The sequence below is a fragment of the Hyperolius riggenbachi genome, chromosome 1 (genome assembly GCF_040937935.1).
Source record: "Hyperolius riggenbachi isolate aHypRig1 chromosome 1, aHypRig1.pri, whole genome shotgun sequence".
NCBI classification, from domain to species: Eukaryota; Metazoa; Chordata; class Amphibia; order Anura; family Hyperoliidae; genus Hyperolius; species Hyperolius riggenbachi.
In genome coordinates this window covers 461,865,603-461,888,578 of record NC_090646.1, presented here as the reverse complement: position 1 = coordinate 461,888,578, position 22,976 = coordinate 461,865,603, and the positions used below count along the sequence as shown (strand labels likewise).

The 22,976-nt window shown below is 44.1% G+C and overlaps 1 protein-coding gene across 1 annotated transcript in view; it reads right to left on the bottom strand.

The window, feature by feature from the left end:
- Window positions 1-18,729, bottom strand: part of GLTP (glycolipid transfer protein) — a 73,225-nt gene extending 54,496 nt beyond the window's left edge. Inside the window, exon 1 of the mRNA XM_068239252.1 lies at window positions 18,517-18,729. Coding sequence (XP_068095353.1) covers window positions 18,517-18,619 — 103 coding nt within the window. The 5' untranslated portion in view covers window positions 18,620-18,729. The remainder of the gene's footprint in view (window positions 1-18,516) is intronic.
- Between the last annotated feature and the right edge of the window lie 4,247 nt (window positions 18,730-22,976).

Below are 22,976 nucleotides of genomic sequence, written 5' to 3'. Positions count from 1 at the left end.
ACGTCCATGGCTATGGATGGTGTTGTGCCTGCTCTGCCTTTGTTTTATCAGCTGGCAGGAGAAATAAAGATGTTTTTGCTAGATTGAGGTAGTGTGGGCAGTCAATGGGTGAGGGTCTTCTAGAATGATTTTTAAAAGATCACTAAGCGTAACAACTGGGACAGCTCCAAAGAATGATTTTTGTCAAGGAAAAATGAGAACATATGCATATAGTTTTAGGGATGGGGGAATTTCAGCAGATCAGCCATTGCGGCAAGTGTCTCATAGACCCCAATGCAAACACCAGCTAGTGTGCGTCTGATTTGGGTGCACACTGCGCCCAAAAGTAGATAAGTCAATCACTTATTAGGAGCCAACCAGCTATAAATCCAGGTTAGATAGGGGGGGTACTTTGAGTAGCAGATTATCTTTTGTAGACGATCTGTTACTAATCTCTAAAGCCAATCCGCTCCTAATGCTGGGTACACACATTACATTTTTTCATGCGATAGATTGATCAGATAGATAAAATCCGTCATGTCCGATATTGCTCCCAATCGTTTTCACGCTCGATTTCTCATAGCGGTGAATGAAAAAGATAAGAAACACGAATGAAGATAAGAGAATCGAGCACAGACTCGAGTGCGGAATCGTGCCGCAAAACGATCAGGTGGGAGAATCGCACAAAACACCATAGCGTGTGTACCCAGCATTATAGCCAATTGGCTACATTGCTGCTGGCCGTTTAAACACTGGGAGTTAGTGTAAAGGAGTAGGAGAGGAGCGGTAAGCACTAGGAGAGGAGGGGGGCTCATGTTAGGCCTCGGGGGGGGGGGCTGTTAGCATAATGCTGGGAACACACAATAAGTTTTTGCGGTCGATTTGCCATTCGATCGTATTTCGAGTCACTTATCTTTTCTTATCAATTTCCATTCACTTCCATCAGTAATCGAGCGGAAAAATGATCGAAAGGGAGACCAGACGTGTTGGAAATTATCTATCGAACCATCTGCCTCAAAAACACATTGGCCTCAATTCACTAAGCTTTATCAAACACTTTATCAAACGTTTGATAATTTACCTCATGGGTAAAATCTAATTTTGAATTCACTAAGGTGTTATAGATTTATCGAATGTTTTATCGATAAAATGTTCAATAAATCTATAACACCTTAATGAATTCAAAATCAGATTTTACTCATGAGGTAATTTATCAAACGTTTGATAAAGTGTTTGATAAAGCTTAGTGAATTGAGGCCATTGTGTATTCCCAGCATCAGGCGCTAAAAGGGGGTGGGTGGCAAGCTGGTGTGAAAATAGAGGCAGGATGGGTCTAAAGTTAAATAATGGTAATATTGCATTTGCATTATCGCTTCTTTAACTATTGGTGCCAACGTGTGTGTGTGTGTGTGTGTGTGTGTGTGTGTGTGTGTGTGTGTGTGTGTGTGTGTGTGTGTGTGTGTGTGTGTGTGTGTGTGTGTGTGTGTGTGTGTGTGTGTGTGTGTGTGTGTGTGTGTGTGTGTGTGTGTGTGTGTGTGTGTGTGTGTGTGTGTGTGTAAAAGGTGGCTTCCACACTCCCCCAAAAGTAATAACTATGGCTTAGACCCACCTTCTGGAGATGAGCCCACTGCTGTTCACATAAAGTGGGAACAAGGAATCTTATTTAAAGGCAATGAGGCTTCCCAAACTAATGAATGCAAGTAGAAGATCCATGCCTAGCGCTCAGCACTGCTCTCAGTGTAATGAGTTCTATACATTTACATAATTCAATTATCGTACTTCTTTGTCTGCACAGTGAAATGATGGCCTTCAGATCAAAATGTTTTGGGTGCATGATGAGAATATGCATGTATAAGATTATGTTTATTTTACACATACATGAAGACAAAGCAAGAGGAGACAAAGAAAAGTTCCTTTTCTAGAAAACAGAACTGGTTGCTCCCCTTATTAACCTGTAAATTAAGCACATGCACTGATAGGTACATGCTGCTCCCTATCAGTACATTTAAGTCTTCAAAGAGAAGGCCTTCAACCCAAACAGCCCCAGATGCCACAAACACAAGATCCGCCAGTCCATTAAGTGTAATCGAATCTCCAAGGAAGCCAGTCACCCTTAAAGTAACTGTTTTCCTTATTTGTACCTTATGAAATATTAACGTTCCCATTGAATTACACAGCATCAGCTATTTGTGCTATTCTTGCAATGACCACGTAATCCAGGACACTTCCCAAGGAGCTCTGAAGAATGACAAACACCTGTAACAATGTTACTAAATAATGTAGCACATTACAAATCCATTCCACAAACCATACAGCTAAAACAATGAGCAAACTATTCATGCAAAATAAGTCTACTGCTGCATGTACATTGTCATCGCTCCCCCCAAGGGCTAATTCACATTAGGTGTACATTGTGTACTCTCAGACTAGACAACACCTGCCACAACAATGTACTAGCACAACTTATAATGAACCGTGAGCTGCCACTAAATTACCCCATGCTGCAACATTCTAACTTCTAAAAGAAAAAAAAAAAATATATAATATACTGTATGGAAAATAAGCAAGTTAAAGTTACTTAATTTTTTATATTACAGCTGTATTACAAAAAGGTATAAAAACATTAATAGATAAAAATGATAAATTTCATGTAGTCATTTACGGAAATTTTCCACTTATCTGCCATGTGAGGTATTATTTGAGGCCCGTTTTATACCTACTTTTTGCACTGTGATGTGATCCAAAGCTCCTACAGCATTGCAAAAAATGTCAATGATAAAACCCTGCAGTAGAGTGTGCCAAAAGGGTACTATGCATATGCCCCCCCCCCCCCCCCCCTACCGTTCAGTGACTTACTCCCTGCTGGGCAGGAAGTAAATCACTGGGAGTCCTGTCAGTCCGCGCCACGCTCCATTTACACTTCCTGCGTCACCCGTAGACTAGCATTACCCCAAGCTCCGTACGTTAAGCGCGGTGCTTGCGGTAGCGCACTGCAGCCCTTGTGATGGATCAGATACTTCCGCGCCCCGCAAAGAACCACATTAGGTGTGAAAGTCTCCTTAGACTTTCATTGCTTTTGCAGCCCCTTGTGGAAAAAAGGGTAATGCAATGTAGGTTTAACCTGCAGGTATAAAAGGGGCCTCGGTATAATTCAACAGGTTACTCTTTTCTACTTGCACCACTTGTTAGATGTCTGCATAATTCCAGTAACGTTTTGTTCAGCAGCATTAATACGAAGCGACCCCCCCTAACCCCCCCCCCCCCCCCCTAACCCCCCCCCCCCCCCCCCCCCCAAACAAAAAAAAAAAAAAAAAAATCACAAAAAAAAAATCAGTGAGGAGTGTAATGATGCTACAACAAAGGGACTGAAAACCTTAATATATGAAATGCTTAAATCAGAGGTCCTCAAACTTTTTTGGTCAAGGGCCGGGTCAACGTACTTCAGACTGCCGGGGGGCCGGAACATACATAAAATGATGTTGACAAACATCACATTGAATCTAGGTATCCATCCAAGCCATTCAGTCAGGGCTGGAACCCACAGGAGCGCTTTTGGCAGCGCTGCGATACGCTTGCACATTGCCAAAACGCCAGGCTAATGTTAATGGATGGGGCAACTTCCACAGGAGCGTTTGCGTTTCCCAGAAACGCAAACGCAGGACCTGCAGCATTTTGGGAGCGTTAGCGCTTCAATGTAAAGTATTGAAACGCTAGCGGAAACGCTCAGCAAAACCTAAACTGAGCGGTTTTGCTAGCGTTTTTGCGGTTTAGCACACTGTAACAAAATGAAAAATAATTCACAGGACCAATCATGATAAAAACGCGAAACGCAAAACGCTACGCAACCGATGAGCAAACAAATACAATGTTGCAAAACATGACCGAAAACGCGCATGAATCCGCTTGCAAACCGCTCAGACAAAACGCTAGCGGTAGCGTTTCGCGTTTGCTGATTTCAGTGGGTTCCAGGCCTCATGCGGCGCCCAAAAACTCTTTGTGCACCAAACAGTGAAGCATACCCACGTGGCAACCTGCCCTCCAGTTGGACAGTAGTGTCACCTGATGCAGAATTTGATTTGAAGCCAGTAAATGACTGCTCATTGGCTTCTACAGTATGTGGATGGGTGGGGCCAGCACTGCTATTGTATATGTGGGCCGCCAATATTTAAGGTACAGTGGGCCGCATCCATAAGTTATAGATTTGGGGGGCCAGTGCAAAAGCCTCGGTGGGCCGCATTCGGCCCGCGGGCCTAAGTTTGAGGACCACTGGCTTAAATAAAAGGAGATGATTATGAAGAGAAATAATTTGAAGATACAGTGTGCCTGCTCCTAGTCACTTTCTCATAGGTGATTTCCCTACCTTAATTAACATGCATTTTAACCTACCAGCAAGCAAGAAAATACTCTGAATAATTTTGATTGTTTTTTTCTCCTTTTTGGTACATTTTCAAGTGCTGAAAATTTATCTTAAACAGAAGATGACAAATTAACTTTTGGGGAGAAAACCTAAGGAAAAAAAAAGTGAATTGGATGGATTGGCACTCAATTGAAAGTAGACCCTGCAACTTGACAATGAGCCTACTATACTAGCATTTGAAACCAGTTATGTACTAGTACAGCACTATGGAATGTTAGCACTTTATAAATAATAATAATAATAATAATAATACCACCATTTAACATGTTCCAATAGTGCCTCCCAATATTAGAGCAGACATGACATCTGATCCAGTATGTCTTTACCGATTGCATCCGTAACTTATGTACTACTCACTGCACTACAATGCTATGGTGCTCCCTCTTGTGCCATTTCAGCGAGTGAGAGCGATATGGAGGCCGCCTGATTTATCTCCTTTTGAACAATACCAGTTGCCGAACAGTCCTGCTGATATCTTTGGCTGCAGCTGTGTCAATCTCACATCCTAGACCAGCATGCAGCTAATCTAATCAGACAGATAAGTGCCTACCTGCAAGAGAGTGCAAGCCCCACTTGTGGGATAATACACACCTAGCATACACATAACCTGTCTACCACTGGAGGATGTTGGTTTCCTGTAACAGCTTGCATGCAACTTGTTAAGTACTCGTCCCTCCCACTGCGGAGAAGTCATCCCCCTATGGGAGGGGACCGAACACTAACTAAATCCTAACCTATGCATCAAATAAAAAATTGCGCAAAAGGTGGATCAGCGCATCACTAGGCCGCCTCCAAATGGCCTACAATCAGAGGTGCGCTGATTGTAGGCCTCCAGTGGTAGACAGGTTATGTGTATGCTAGGTGTGTATGTGTGAGACCTATGAAATCTGCCATATGTATTTCCTTGTAAACAATACCAGTTGGCTGGCAGTCCTGCTGATCTTTCTGGTCAGTAGGGTCTTAATCAAACACCTGAAACAAGCATGCAGCTAATTTTGTCAGATTTGTCATAGGCATCTGATCTGTATGCTTGTTTAGAGTCTATGGCTTAAAGAGACTCCGTAACAAAAATTGCATCCTGTTTTTTTTATCATCCTACAAGTTCCAAAAGCTATTCTAATGTGTTCTGGCTTACTGCAGCACTTTGTACTATCACAGTCTCTGTAATAAATCAATGTATCTTTCCCTTGTCAGACTTGTCAGCCTGTGTCTGGAAGGCTGCCAAGTTCTTCAGTGTTGTGGTTCTGCTATGCACTCCCCCCTCAGGGGGGAAAGAAACACACAAATGATCTCTTGAGATTCAAAAGGAAGGCTGTGTACAGCCTGCTTGTGTATGGATGTATTTTCTATGTGTGGACATACTGTACATCAACCTACTTCCTGTTTTGGTGGCCATTTTGTTTGTTTATAAACAGACTTTTTAAAACTGTTTTTAACCACTTTTAATGCGGCGGGGAGCGGCGAAATTGTGACAGAGGGGAATAGGAGATGTCCCCTAACGCACTGGTATGTTTACTTTTGTGCGATTTTAACAATACAGATTCTCTTTAACCACTTGCCGACCAGGGGAATTTTCACTGATCGGTGCTGCGTGGGCTCTACAGCCCGCAGCACCGATCAGCAGTGCAGCAGGGCGATCAGACTACCCCCCTTTTTTCCCCACTAGGGGGATGTCCTGCTGGGGGGGGGTCTGATCGCCGCCGGCCATTAGTGGGTAGCGGGGGGGGCTCCTCAAAGCCCCCCTCCGCAGCGTTTTGTGCGCTCCCTCCCTCCCCTTACCTCCCTCTCCCTTGCTGGGCTGGATAACCGTCCTGCGCATTGTGGGATAGGCTTCAGCCTATCATATGGCGGCGATCCCCGGCCAATCAGAGGCCGGGGATCGCCGATCTGACTTACGGCGCTGCTGCGCAGCAGCGCCGTATGATGTAAACAGCGGGGATTTCTTCCCCGCCTGTTTACATTTTGCCGGCGAGCCGCTATCGGCGGCTCTCCGGTTGTTCACGGAGACACCCTCCGTGAACTGACATGGAAAGGCCGCTCGATCGAGCTGCCGTTTCCATGGTAACCCGCAGACGACCAGTTTACGCCAATCGGCGTTAGCTGGTCGTCAAGAGGTTAAAGTATTAGAGGCAGAGGGGATCAGCAGGACAGCCAGGCCATGCACATTATTTAAAAGGAAATAAATACCTAGGTATCGGTATATGTGCTATAATAAAATGAGAGGAAATGACCCTTGAACTTTACACAGTAGATACCAGCTACACTGATTTCAACAGGCTAACCAGTATAAAGGTTAGAGATTACTAAGCAAGGAAGCAGTACAGTCAGACAGCATGCTCAGAAACCACATTACTACAAGGTTAATTTTAGAAAGTAAAAACTACTGTTCTGCACACAAAACAGTAAAAAGTTGCTACAATATGCTGCTAAAATATTCTCAATACTAGAATAAATCAGAAATCACTGGTTCCTTTAAAGAACCCGGTCACAAAACATTGCATTACTTCATTTTATCCACTGCACAAGTAGAATTGTTAAGACATTTTGTACAGTCTATTTTGCAAAGTGTTGAAGCATTTTTGATGCTCTGAGGGGGACAAAATGCACAGTCACCACAGGCCACGAGGTCAACGGAGTTTAGAATATATATTTTTCAGTGGCTGATAAAACCTCATGCAGAAAGACAAGTGTAAAGAGAAGAAGCCCAATGTATCCTCCTTTCACAGCCTCCATTGTGAATACCTCATCTCCTCATTGGGCATAGTGTGCTCCTGCATTCACAGTAGAGCTGCACTGGGTGTGATGGCACATACTGAGTATTGACAGTTACTGAATGATGCAAAAACAAAGCCAATTAGATTGCTGCAAGATATAAAATAGCATCATAACAAGCAAAATGCAATTCAAGGCATGTGGGACAGCCATTGGTTTTTTGGGAGCATCATTTTATTAGCCCCGTCCCCTTCTTTAGTTGGACTAACTTCTTGCTATAAAGAGAAAAAAAAAGAGCCAAAAAGGAAATTGTCCTGAGTTGATTAACTATCACTATACAGAAAACACATTTTATTTAACAAATATGTAGCCTAGCAGTATGATTACTGTCAGATTTTAGGGTCTAAAAGAGGTGCAATTTTTTCACAAGCTTTCAGACCCTAAATGCAGGAAAAATAAAATAAAAATCACCTCCCCTGGATCCAGTGCTGCAATCCTCCCTCCATCATGATGACAGATGTCAATCTCACCAGAGAGATCCAGAGCCTAAGAGGACCAGAAGGATGGCTGCCAGGGTCTGGATTCTGGGGCAGGTGCGTTATAAACGCTGTCACGCTACGCTGTTTATCTATATCTCCCAGCAGCTACCACGTTTCCGACCCGAGCCCGACTTTGGGTTACCGCTAAGAAGGTTAAAGTGGCCACACACCATACAACAACAATTACGCAAATTTTGGGCTGTTCGATTAATAAAAAAAAAAAAAAAAAAAAAAAAAAATCAGTTATACAGAAAAATGTAAAAAAAAAATTTTTTCTAAATAGTTAGAAATCTGATCAATTTTCCCATTTTTTTTTCCATATAAGTCGATCGGGTGTGGTGAATTTTTCTGATCAATTTCTATGAAAATCCACTTGTGTAGGTTAGATTGTCAATTTAATGTATTAGACCCCAGCATTTTTTTTTTATTTTTTTTTTTTCATAATTGGGAAAAAAATACATTGGTCAGATTTTTCAAATGCTACAATAAATCAGAATCATTGATTGGAATTGAAAAGAAATGTAAAAAACAAACAAAAACAAAAAAAATGTATGGTGCGTGGCCACCTTTAGGGCTTGTTTCCACTGTTGCGACGCGATTTCGGCCGCATTCCGACGCTTGTAAAAACGCATGCGGATGCGTTTCCACATGCGTTTTTACCCGCGATTTCGCATGCGATTTCGCATGGCAGGGTGCCATGCGAAATTAACCATGACACTGCCAGGGCTAAATAAAATTGAAAAAGGTGCGAAATCGCACGCGAAATCGCGGGTAAAAACGCATGTAACAAACGCATGCGTTTTTACTATTAAATACATTAGCGGCGATTCGCACGGATTCCCGATGCAGGCGAAATCGTTGGCTCTTTTGTGCGTTTTTTTCACGCTGAAAAAAACGCACCTCAACAACGCTACAGTGGAAACAGGCCCATCCACTTGTATTACATGTGCGGATCTGCATGCGTTGGACGCATGCAGATTCGCGATAGTGGAAACGAGCCCTTAGGCTTAGTTCATGTAAAAAAAAATCTCAATCACTAGCACTTTGCGATTGCAATTTTGCAAAACAATTTTAAGAGCAATTTTTGAATGAACTTGCATTTTTGCACACTCATTCAAGCTGAATCACTCCAAAAATATGCTACATGCAGTGCGTTTGCAATTTTAAAGGACAACTGGAGGGAGGGGTATGTGGAGGCAGCCATATTTATTTCCTTATAAGCAATACCAGTTGCCTGGCTATGCTGTTGGTTCATTGCGTCTAATACATTTAGCCACAGAACCTGAACAAGCATCCAGCAGATCAGGTGTTGCTGACATTGTCAGATCTGACAAAATTAGCTGCATGCTTGTTTCAGGTACTAGTCAGACACTACTGCAACCAAAGATCAGCAGGACTGCCAGGCAACTGGTATTGTTTGAAAAGGAAATATGGCAGCCTCCATATCCCTTGTTACAGTTGTCCTTTAACAAAATCCCAACATTGCTGTGGGAACACCCTCACAAGGTTACTTTAGCCAAGTGCTTTTCGAATAGTGGGAAATTTGAAAGCTTTCTTGGTGCAAGCCAGCCCTTATGTGTATTCAGAGCTTGAATCCATATGTTTATCAGTAATGCCTAATTTGTTAAAGGACAACTGTAACTAGAGGGATATGGAGGCTGTCATATTTAATTTTAAATAATACCAGTTGCCTGGCTAGCCTGCTGTTCTGCCTCTAAGGGCTAGTTCACACTGGGCGCTGCTGATCGCAAAGCTGTTTCCCTGTACAGGAAAGCGGAGTGATTGCGTTTTGTGATTCTAGAACATTGAAATGCAATCGCTCCAAAAATGCTGCATGCACCATCAGCAAATCGCTAATCACTGGCGATCACCACCATTGGCTTGCATTAGCAGCAGAATTTTGCTGATCGCCAGTGATCTGTAAATAGAAGAGAGGGAAAAAAAAATAAAAATAAATAAAAATCGCCCAGTGTGAACTAGCCCTAGTACTTTTAGCCATAAACCCTGAACAAGCATGCAGCAGATCAAGTGCCTCTGACATTATTGTCAGATCTGACAAGATCAGCTGCATGCTTGTTTCAGGTGTGATTCAGACACTCCTTCAGTCATACAGATCAGCAGGGCTGCTAGAAAACAGTTATTGCTTAAAAGGAAATAAATATGGCAGCCTCCATATTCTTTTCACTACAGTTGTCCTTTAAATAAGCAGCAATTAAAAACCGTTGCACAAATATTTCCTTTCTTCTGCCTCACTTTGGAATTTGCATATCATTGACAATCCCTAGTCACTAGTCAATATGCAATTGCCCCTTCTTCATCACTGAGTTGGCAGCTGTTTGCAAAATCACTAAGGTTAATAAATCAATACTAAAAACATCTGCATTTACACAAGAGGGGCATCCAATTTATCACAGGACCCTCCCTACTAAGCTAAATAAACACCTGAAGCCCCCCCCCCCCCCCCAAAAAAAAAAAATATCAATGTCTTCCTATGAATTCTTAGACTTCTGTTTTAGCTTGTTGTGGCTTACTGCCTTTTGTCATCTCTGAATAATCCTAAACCAAAGTTTATGAGACAGTTATTAAATAGGTTAGCAAATTATACACTGCAAGCAGTTATTGTATTAATCATAGAGTGCTTAGAATAAATTACAGGTGGGCAATCTGTGACTAAACTGGATTCTGGTTGTACAAACGTTTGGGCACCATTAATAAAATGTCTAGAACCCAGAATATAAGTGCAACATGTCAACTCCCATACTGAACACATGACAAACAGACCGGCTTTACAACTTATAGGCCATACTGGATACCAGACATAAACAGAGGCCAGAAAAAAAAATAAAAAATAAAAAAAGGGCCCCTTATTTGAAATTAAAACTAGTGTAACAGTAATGTAGAGTTATGTAACAATGCAGAGTTGCTTATATAAGGATCGCTCAGCTTCGGACAACGTAGTTATCACTGACGTTAATGTCAAAATTGGTAAGAGAAAAGATTTAATGCTGAAAATACAGTTTTTCCAGCAGATAGATGGCTCGATAGATAATTTCTGACAGGTTCGATATGAACGTGATCGTTTTTCTGATTGATTTTCTCATAGAAGTGAATGGAAATCGATTGGAAAGTAAATCTGCCCCAGAATACTCAATGTGTATTCCCAGCATAAGTGACTTTGAACAAGGGATGATTGTTGGTGCAAGAAGAGTTGGTGCTAGCATCTCTGAAACAACGACTCTTAGGATTTTCTCGATGAATGGTATCTTGGGTGTTTAGTGAGTGGCAGTTGAGGAGAAAAAAATAAACCATAAGGACTATCCTAGTCAATTAAGGCAGTGAACAAGAAGCAAAAGTCGGGTGACACGCACTGTCTGCAGCAACAGAAGGGCAACAACATGATAAATTACAGCTGTATTCAATGCAGGTGCATCACAAAGCATATCCCAACGCACAAGACGGACTTGCAAAGTATGGGCTTTATCAACAGGAGACCATCAAGAGTGCTTTTGGTATCACAGAAAAAAAAAAAAAAAAAAAAAAAAAAAAAAAAAAAAAAATCAGAAAAGACGCCTGTTGTGGGCCCAGGAATGACAATAATACACTCAGATTGGTTTGAGGATCATCAGAGTTTAACCTGCTTCCATGGCCAGCTCAGTACCCTGATCTGTAGAGGATTTGTGGGAGGAAGTGGAAAGATCACTTCAAAGCTTGGAAATGCCACCATCCAATCTGAGCCAACTTAGAACTGCCATTATATCAGCATGGGCCAACATTCCTCAGCAATGGTATCAGCATCTTGTTGAGTCCATGCCAAGAATATCTGCTGTGATCAGAGCTAAAAGGTGGATCCAACACGTTTTTAGAGGGGGTCTCTAGTTTTTTGGCCACTAGATGGTCTCCTGCTGCTAAAGCCATATCGTAGATATCAGAATCAATGTGTAAAAACAAAGGTGGCTATATTCACAAGGCTGGGTTGCATGAGAGGCAACAACTCGAAGGAGCATGTGGGCAAGAACCGCCCCAAGTCGGCCTCGTGGTGGCCAAAGTTCCTCAAGAAAAGTCCACGCTCGATAGTGGGAATCCTTGGTCAGGGATGGTTAGGTAATGGAGGTCGCCAACCGATACTATATCACTCCCCACAGCTCCTCATCTCACTCAGGGGTCTCCTGGCATGACAAGGAAGGGGAAGAAGGGCACCGCTTCCACCCTGGATCTGGCTCTAAAGCAGGGGAAGCTCATGGCCCACTTCAGCCCTGCTGCAACACGCTCCAAGATGGCCACCAAGCTCAGAAAACAAAGGCCTGGCCGGCCACTCTGGATTGGCAAATCACAGAGATTTTCAATGACTCTCCCTCCCTGACAGCCGGGGCAACATTCTTTGAGGCCCTCTCAGGTGTGGTCGATGTTCCCCCACAGAGACGTCACACTATTGCTGGATCCCCGCCTTCATCCACTCAGGCCCACTCCTTTCCCATGGGTTAATGCATCTTGGGCTATATTGTTTCCCCTTTCTATTAAGGCTATGTGCATCTCATGGAGAGATCTGAATACCCAGTTCCACGGACATGCCTTTCTGCTTCCAGTGTAGGCCTCATCGGAATTTTCTCCCATTTTACTGGCTGTCTATTGCATGTCAATAATAATAATAATAATAATAATAATAATAATAATAATAATAATAATAATAATAATTATTATTTAGTATTTATATAGCGCCGACATATTAAGCAGCGCTGTACAGTGTATATATATATATATATATATATATATATATATATATATATATATATATATATATATATATATATATATATATATATATATATATATATATATATATATCTCTATCTTGTCACTAACTGTCCCTCAAAGGAGCTCACAATCTAATCCCTACCATTGCCATATGTCTATATTATGTAGTGTAAGTACTGTGGTCTAGGGCCAATTTTAGGGGGAGCCAATTAACTTATCTGTATGTTTTTGGAATGTGGGAGGAAACCGGAGTGCGGAGACCAGAAAAAAAAAAAAAAACTGGACATTCTGCATGATGACTGCACATTTTGGCAGTTTTCTCTATCAATTACATCAGCTGCTGTGAAAAAACGTGCGCGTTTTCCTGCATAGAAACACACTTGGTGTGCAGAAAAATGCGCGCGGAAAACTGAAAGTCAAGTGTGTTCCCTGCCTAAAGATTTATTAACTTCCCTGAGGTCTTAAGGGCTTTGCTGTGGTTTTACCATAGGGCCTACATCAGGGGTCACATTATTCAGTTTGGTCCAAGAAAACCAATCGGAGATGTTACTCAATCTGCAACAGAAGCTATCTAGATTAGTTGCTAGCCATCAAAAAAGTTCCAACCCTGTTTATTCACAAGCAAATCAAATATACCTCCGGTCCCCCGCAGCGACCCAGTTTAATTTCTGGCTGCTCAGCCAGTTGATGGCCACGGCACAGCCCTGGCCACACACAGCCTCGATCCCGTTGCCAGGAGCATCCGGCACAGTACGAGATTTTCTCATGCTGTGCATGTGCAGGACGTGCACGGCCAGGGTCACGCAAATGCAGTGGCTATCGATTGGCTGAGTCACCAGAAATGAAACTGGGTCGCTGCGAGCGACCGGAGTATCGGTTTGTCCCGGCATGGGTAAAGGGCGGCTGAAGGGTGGGCCGGTAGAAGCCTAAGGCAGCGTTTTTCAACCGCTGTGCCGCGGCACACTAGTGTGCCGCGGGATGTTTCCTGGTGTGTCTCGTAGTACAGGTCTGGCCTCTCACCAGACCTGTTCCTTCTGTAGGGCGCAGGAGGGGGAAGCAGCGCTAGGAGGGGCAGTGGAGGGGAGGGGGGAAATATCCCCCTCCTCCCTCACCTGGGGCCCCTCCTTCTGCCTCTCTCCCCCTCCATTTAGCGGTGGCAAATGCGGGCTCGGCGGCGGGGAGGCATGTGGAGAATTACTCACCACTTCCGCGTTCCAAGCGCCGGCAGCGTCATGTCGTCAGATCTCCGCCTTCAATACCGCCCACTGTGCTTCCTGATTAGCGGAAGCACAGTGGGCAGCATTGAAGGCGGAGATCTGTGACGACATGACGCTGCCGACGCTTGGAACGTGGCGTGGTGAGTAATTCTGCGCATGCCTCCCCGCCGCCGAGCCCGCACTTGCCACCGCTAAATGGAGGGGGAGAGAGGCAGAAGGAGGGGTCCCAGGTGAGGGAGGGGGGGATATTTTCCCCTCCCCACCGCTGCCTCCTCTGCCCCTCCTAGCGCTGCTTCCCCCCTCCTGGGCATCTATACTGGGGGCAATTAAACTAGCTATACTGGTGGCAACTAAACTACCTACACTGGGGGCAACTAAACTAGCTATACTGGGGGCAACTAAACTAGCTATACTGGGGGCAACTAAACTAGCTATACTGGGGGCAACTATACTAGCTATACTGGGGGCAACTATACTAGCTATACCGGGCACTATACTAGCTATACTGGGGCACTACCTACCCATACTGGGCACTATACAGGGGCACTACCTATCCATACTGGGGCACTACCCACCCACGTGCGCCCTCCCCCCCCGCCGTTCCCCGGAGAAAAATATGGTCAGAAAGTGTTCCCCGGGCCGGAAAAGGTTGGGAACCACTGGCCTAAGGTATGTTAAAACAACTCCCCTCCCCCCCATTTAGTTTAGGTTCACTTTAAGACAGAGCTCAAGAACAATACTGAACTTAAGAGCTTCAGTGGGCCTTTCACACTGGTACATTTTCAATTTCTGATGCAGTAGCGTGCAGCATGCAGTGCATTACCAAGCAACGCGCATGGTGCAAGCATAAAGTCTATAAACTAATTTGACTTTACATGACCAATGTGATCCCATTTTTCAGGAATTGCAATGTACAGAATGTGAAATGTAATTTTCAGAGAAACTGGATCTTCCCTTTAAAAAGGCCCTAGAGCCAGGCAAAGAATTCTGTAAGGTCAACCCCCAGTAAATGCTCTTCTCATTTCAGCAGGTGTCCTTTCCATATCAAAATGGGGGTTAGAACATAGATTTATACAATTCTTTTTAGATCTAAAAGGAAAAAGGCCATGAAAATGATAGGCATTTTTTAAGAGCCACAGTAGGAGATACAGAGATGCCATTCACTCCAGTATACTAGCAAGTCATTGTTCCACATTAACAAATGCGTTTCTGACACACAATGGAAAGGCTTGTGAACTGACAATGTCAGTATTGCTGCTATGGTACACTACGTGACATCATTAAGCAAATGGTATAACATGGCAGCTGGAAACTGTTTATTGTACAGGACTATAACCTACGGGCATTTTTCTGTTGATGGCTACGAAAAAGTTTTTAGTAAACTGGCAACAGAATAAAAGGAGACAGTTAAGTCAACTGGTCATCCATTCAGAAACATTTATCACATGTGGGTGTTTTGGGTTATAAAAGTAATACATTACAAAACAATGACGAAGGTAAAACTATACTTTTGTCAGGATTCTTGTTAGGTGACACCGTGTGTGTTTTAAGTAATGACATTAGGGAGATGACATTTTTCATAGTATTAGCACTGTCCTAACAAATCTGTTCAAACAGCTGTCAATCTCTTGACCCTTGCTACACAGACAGGTTAAAACATGGTGTTACAAGATTGGATTGTGTATGGACAGAAAACATACCAGTCCTGAACAAAATCAGCACAAAGTTATCCAAGTATCTTTAAGGCTCATACACACATCCAACTTAATGCACAACCAACCGCACAACATGACCAACTACACAACAAGTTGTTTGCCTTACAAGTACGCATACACTCCAACCAACTAAACAACCAATGTACTTAAATACTATGCGTGCAAGCTAAACAACAAACTGCACAACATGCCTGCATTCAACAACAACAAAGTCGTTGTACACACATTCCAACCTGCCTGATAGTTGGTCAAAATTGATCCTCCGGTTTGACCTGGCTAACAACCTGTTATAAGTTGGTTGTCTGGTTGTCTGCAAATCATGTGTACACACACACACACACACACACACACACACCTTATCTTTCAACAGACAAGTTTGGAAGATAGTTGGACATATTGTTGGTAGGTGTGTTGTGTATGAGCCTTAAAGAGAACCCAAGGTGGGATTTAATTATGTTAGTGGGGCACAGAGGCTGGTTGTGCACACTAACACCAGCCTCCGTTGCCCCATGGTGTGCCTCCAGGACCCCCCTGCCAGCTGCTATACCCCCCGCAGTGCTAGCGACACACAGCGTGTCGCCAGCACAATGTTTACCTATGCCTGTCCGTTAGCGCCACTCCCCCGCCTCCTCCGTATCGGTGCTACCCACCCGCATCCCTTCCCTCCAAATGTGCACAAATGTAAGTGCTGTGGGTACTTGGTATGTCCCCAGAAGACAAACATGCTTTAATCCTCCACTTGAAGAACTACCAAAAGGTAATCACTGAGAAATTCATCCTTTCTGTCACATGAGATTGTAAATGCAGTTAACAAACCAGCCCAACTGTTCCACACAGTGGAAAAACTCTGCAACCCGGCATGTCAAAAACGTAATATCCAGTCTTCAAAAGATCTCTGTAACTAATTTGCCCATTTCTTTTCAGACAAAGTCTCCGCTATAAGGTCCGCCATCCAACTTACAGCATCTGAACCTAATACCAAAGAAATTGATGAAAAAGTCACATCAAGCATCCTCCTTCACCTCTGCCAAACTACCTGTGACCTGGATCAACACAGTTCATGTTGAACTGCCCCGACATGTTTGTACCGGTATTCCTCAAAATTGTGAACTGTTCCTTACAATCAGGGATATTTCCTGCTTTACTGAAGGAAGCGATCATCAGGCCTCTCCTCAAAAAACCCTCCCTGGACCCAGATGCAATGACCAGCTACAGACCTGTCTCTAACCTTCCCTTTCTGGGTAAGCTAATTGAAAAAGCTTTATACCTCCAGCTAGGAGCCAAAATCCTACAAGTTCTGACCCATTCCAGTCTGGCTTCAGGAAACATCACAGCACTGAAACTGCTCTCATCCAAATATGCAACCACCTCCTCATGGCACGAGACAAAGGAGAGTGCTAACATCCTGATACTGCTAGACCTTTCTGCAGCCTTTGATACAGTTAACCATGACATTTTGATAAGCAGGCTACAGGAATACTGTGGCATTGCTGGCATAATTCTTCAGTGGTTCCAATCCTTCTTGAGTGGCAGAACCCAAAAAGTGACTATGGTGCCCTTCCTGTCCACCTCTGTACCACTTAAAGTGAACCTAAAGCCGGGGGGGAAAAAAATTAGATTAACTCACCTGGGGCTTCCCTCAGCTCCCTGCAGCCGATCGGTGCTCTCGCAGCCCCGCTCTGACGCTCCAGGACCCGCCGGCGAGCACTTCCGGTTTGGCCGTCACCGGCCAGCAGGCATGGGAACGCAAGTGATTGTTCGCGTTTCCAGCCTGTATATCGCCCCCTATGTTGCTATTGCGGCCAGGAAATCTCATTTTTTTCCCCCGGCTTTAGGTTCACTTTAAGTATGGGGTGCACCAGGGTTCAATCCTATCTCCCTCGCTTTTCACGATTTACATGTTACCTCTTGGAAAACGAATCCAAAAACATGGCCTAACATACCACTGCTATGCTGATGACACCCAACTATATCTTTCCTTCAAGCCTGGTGTGACAGACCCAACTCCAACTATAAACACCTGCTTAGGCAAACTACAGCAATGGATGAGTGACAACTGGCTGAAACTAAATGCAGACAAAACTGAAGTCCTTCTGATTGGAAGGCAGCACATGACATCACAACAACTTAACTTGCAGTCTTCACCACTGAGAATAGGAGGCATGGATCTACACAGCTCTGATCATGTGCGTAGCCTGGGAGTTATAATTGATGGGGATTTAAACTTCAGGACTCCCATCTCTGCTGTAGTGAAATCATCCCATTTTCACCTGAAGAACATCGCAAAAATCAAGCACCTCATCCCCCCAGAAGATCTACCAACCTTAGTCCATGCCTTCACCACATCCCAACTGGACTACTGCAATGCTCTCTACACTGGCCTTCCAAAAAAGGACTTGTCCCGTCTAGAGCTGATACAGAATACTGCTGCCAGACTGTTAACCAACCAACCCCGTCACTGCCACATAACGCCAGTCCTGCATTCCCTTCACTGGCTACCTATAAAATGGAGGGTCCTATTCAAGATTGGCCTACTGACATTTAAATCACTAAATAATCTGGGCCCTGGATACATGAAAGAAATGTTGCATCTGCGTAGCAATCCCTGCATTCTCAGATCCACAGGTCCTAATAATCTAGTCATACCCAGAGTCCACTTGGAAACTTTTGGTCCCAGAGCCTTCTGTCATGCTGCCCCTACGTTCTGGAACTCCTTACCTCAGTAGATCAGGACAGCTCCTTCCCTGGAGGTGTTTAAATCCAAACTGAAAACTCACCTGTTCAGTTTGGCATTTGCAGAAATATAACTTTTGTATGAATACTTAATCCTACTACCAACTACTGAATCTGAGAGAACCTAAGTGCTTTGAGTCCTATGGGAAAAAAGTGCTATACAAATGTTATTGTATTATATTGATATGTAAGTATCCACCACAGAGAGGAGATTCCATGTCCCACAAAAAGTACTTTATAACAACTGAGGAACACTTCAGAACTCATCACTCACTAACTCAGTACAGTACAGTACAGACAACATCAGCCACGCAACAGTTCAGAGGCGTATAAGAGAAGAAATCAGAGCAGTCCACAATGCCTTTCTGCCATGGCACAGGGGAATATCAGATTATTGCTAAGGAAACTGTCGCCTTGACTTTGACACTTATTCCCAAGACATGCTGACTTACCAAAAAAAGCCGGCAAATGAGACACAGACTCCAGGAAACTGCAGGTGTCTATTTGCTTGTCGGCGGGCAGCGGCTTGAATGAGTGCTGAACAAGTAGAGCCATGGTCCCGAGCCAGTGATCACCTGCGAAAGGTAAAACTTCCCTGTCAAGCTTCCCCTAACCCAACGCCCAGACTCTGACCGAAGCGGAACTAAACCATACCACTCTCTCCCCATACAGCTGGCTGCAGGGGCGGATCTCACACAGCGCGTCAGGCCCAATCAGCAAGAGCCTTCTCAGCGAATAAGGCGGGCCAGTCGGGGTTAGCACGTCACTGATCTCAGTAACATCAGGAAGAAGGCGAGCTCTGGCCAATCACGTGCTGGAGATATCAGTGTAGCCTGTGCCATGATATAGTAGAGTAGTGGCTGCTTTCACAGGTGTGAATAAATAATAAAGTCTCAGATGAAAGCCAGGTTTTCTAATGAAATATTTAGAGCCACTTTCCACAGACATTGGAAGTTGCCATTTACCGGGTCACAAGTGAACTTTCATACCCTGGTAGTGGAAGTTTTTTTTTTTTTTTTTTAACAACTTTCTGTAAGTTGTCATTTGGGCATCAGAGGTGCTGAACAAACGTGCAAGTAGCTGGGCAGGGCTGCAGGTGTGAGATTGATGCCATCGTTTTTAATTTAATGAGAACTACGGTAGCTGAGTATCCTACTGTAATTCTACAACAATTATCAAGTTCCTACTGTTATCATTGCCATGGTAAGAGCAATATGTGTCTTGGTGACAAGTCTGATCTGGACAAGCATTAGATGGAATTTCCCCAGCAGTGACAAGAGGCAATAAAACCTCTATCAAGCTCTGCGCACACGCTTGATCAAAGTTGGCTGAGGCGGCCAATAACGACAGTGTGTACTGTAGCCTCCGATTGCTGACCCCCCCCCCCCAATAGTGATGGAATGTGTCATCAACTATACAGCTGCCTCCGATCCCTGTCTAGTGGCATCGGTCACAGGTGTGTATGGGCTTTTAGCATTGACATATATCGCAACAACTGTCAACTTTTTGTAGCTGTCTGTATCCTTTTGTAGCAATGAGTAACTTGGTAACTTTCAAGTAACTTTTGTACTTTGTAATTTCTCAATGGCATAAAATGTTTTTACAACTGAGACGGGTGACGGGTGGGTGAGCTGGCTTCCAGGGATTTTAAAGAAGAATTCTTATTAAACTGCCCACACTTGTAGTAAAGTTTCAATGGGCCACATACAATTGCTGAACTTGCCACATGGCGGGAGATTAAATTTACTTACCTGGGACACCTTCCAGCCAATAGCAGTCTATCAGGCACCTCACTGTAGTTCTGTTGCCCTCCAGGTTGCTGCTGTCACCTCCAAAATATCCCCGACTACAGTTGTGGTCGCGGCTGTGGGCTACTGCGCATGCATGGGTGCGTCTGCGCACCTCTCTCAATAGCGCTTGTACAGTTTCATGCTGGGTACACACGATGAGATTTCCCGTTCGATTCCCGGATCGATTCGATTAAATCAAACATGTTCGATTGGATTTCGATCGTTTTTTCCGTCGATTTTGCATACCTATCATGAAAAAAACGATCGAAATCCAATCGAACATGTTTGATTTAATCGAATCGATCCGCAAATCGAACGGGAAATCTCATCGTGTGTACCCAGCATTAGTCTTTGTGAACTGCGCAAGCGCACAATGCTTCCAGCCATGGGAGTGCGATCAAGAGAGGTGTGCAGATGCACCTGCCTATACACAGTAGTGGAAACACGTCATGGCGTTATCCAGCACACGTCGAGCACCACGGAGGGCACCTCATGTCTACCACACCACCAAGACCAGGATTGCTACTGGCCATAGCTGTCCCCAGGTTTCCCCGGTTGGTTGCTGCTGAGAGGGATGGGATAGCCCAATTTTATGCCTGAATCACTTTTTATCTAGTAAGTGCAACTTGTATGCACATAGTTTTTATTTCTATTAAAGGATAACACACTACGGAGCGCTCCTCTCTCCCTTTGTTTTTGGTTTACCAAGTTCAGCTGTACAACCCAGCTTACAGGAGCTTGCCAGAGTGTGTGATCCGCCATCGGCCCAGGTGTTTCAGCAGCGCAAGATTGCCCATCTCTTGTTGGTCTGTTTTTGTTGGACTGCTGTGTTGTTTTTCCTACATGCATAATGCCCCTTGTTATGCCCAAATAACTCCATTTTAGTTTCATCAGTCCACAGCACGTTATTCCAAAATGACAATGACAAAAAACATACCTCAAGTGGCTCTGTTTGTGCTGTGAGCGGAGAAAAGGCTTTTTCTAAATCACTCTCGCATACAGCATCTCCTTGTATAAAGTGCACCGAATGGTTAAACGATGCACAGTGACTCCATCTGCAGCAAAATGATGTTGTAGGTCTTTGGTGCTGGTCTGTGGGTTGACTCTGACTGGTCTCACCATTCATCGCTTCTGTCTATCCGAGATTTTTGGTCTCCCACTTTGAGCCTTAACTTGAACTGAGCCTGTGGTCTTCCATTCTCTCAGTATGTTCCTAACTGTGGAAACAGACAGCTGAAATGTCAGAGACAGCTTTCTGTATCCTTCCCCTAAACCATGGCGTTGAGCATTCTTTGTCTTCAGGTCATTTGAGAGTTGTTTTGAGACCCCCATGTTGCTACTCTTCAGAGAATATTAAAAGATTAGGGAAACTTACAACTGACTCTCTTAAAAACTCTTTCTCATAATTGGATTCCCCTGTGTATGTAGGTCAGGGGTCACTGCGCTTACCAAGCCAATTTGAGTTCCAATAATTATTTCTACAGATTTTGGAATCGATAAATTGACAACAGTGCCTAAATGTATGCACCTGCCTAATTTTGTTTAAACAATTATTGCACACATTCGTAAATCCAATAAACTTCATTTCACTTCTCAAATATCATTGTGTGTCTCCTATATGATATATTTAACTGACATTTTTTATCGTAACAACCAAAGATTTATACAGGAAAATCATGACGATTAACAAGGTTGCCCAAACTTTTGCATCCCACAGTAAGAATATAATCCTACATTAGTTTTTATTTTTTCTTAATTTAAAAATATAACAAGCTCCCAAATGACGAATGCAGCAGTTCTGAGGCACTGAGATGACAACTCCAGCAACCACTCAAGTAATACAGCTGTGCAGCATGTCTATCGAAAAATAACACAGTTCCTCAGCATGCCCACCCAAATAACACGGTTCCTCAGCATGCCCACCCAAATAACACGGTTCCTCAGCATGCCCACCCAAATAACACGGTTCCTCAGCATGCCCACCCAAATAACACGGTTCCTCAGCATGCCCACCCAAATAACACGGTTCCTCAGCATGCCCACCCAAATAACACAGTTCCTCAGCATGCCCACCCAAATAACACGGTTCCTCAGCCCACCAAAATAACAGCTCCGCAGCTTGCCCCCCAAAAAATAACACAGGTCTGCAGCAGAATTATGCTGCAAGATGTCAGTTTTTTTCTGCGTGTGAAAAACGCATTCAAGTGTGAACTAACTCATTGATTAACATGAGTTCTCAGTTAAAATCAGTTTTTATGTGCAATAAACGCACACAAAATAGACAAGTGAATGCTCTGTCCCTACTTGAGCGGAAACCGGTCCGGAACTATTTGTCCATTGTCCAGTCATTGCAAAACTGTCAGTGAATGGATTCAATTTTATGAATAGGATCTGTTCACATTTCGCATCTGTTGCGATAAACGGGCCGCACTTCTGTGCAATCCACAATAATCACGGACAGGCATCTGTCCCAGGCTCCAGCTGTAAAGGAGGGGTGTGTGTGTGTGTGTGTGTGTGTGTGTGTGTGTGTGTGTGTGTGTGTGTGTGTGTGTGTGTGTGTGTGTGTGTGTGTGTGTGTGTGTGTGTGTGTGTGTGTGTGTGTGTGTGTGTGTGTGTGTGTGTGTGTGTGTGTGTGTGTGTGTGTGTGTGTGTGTGTGTGTGTGTGTGTGTGTGTGTTGTGTGTGTGTGTGTGTGTGTGTTACAAATTAAAAACGGACACTTGCCTGGGGCTTCTAACGGCCCCCTGCAGCTACAATGTCCCACGCCATCCTTCAACAATGCTCCGATCCCCGCCGCTGGTCTAATTCGTTGTCTAATTAGACTCGGCTGCGCGGCCGTGGGCATGCTCGCTCCCACACGCCTCATCGGGAGCTTACTGCGCAGGCACAGTACAAGAAAACTTCATACTGCGCATTCACAGTAAGTTCCTGATGATGCACGCGGGAGCGAGCACTACTAGACGAATATCAGACCGGGACTGGCGGTGGGGAACGGAGCATAGTTGGAGGACGGTGTAGGACATTACAGCTGCAGGGAGCCAACAGAAGCCCCAGGTAAGAGTCTGTTTTTATTTTCAGCCCCCCACAGAACCCCTTTAAGTCCCGGTTCACATTAGCATTAAA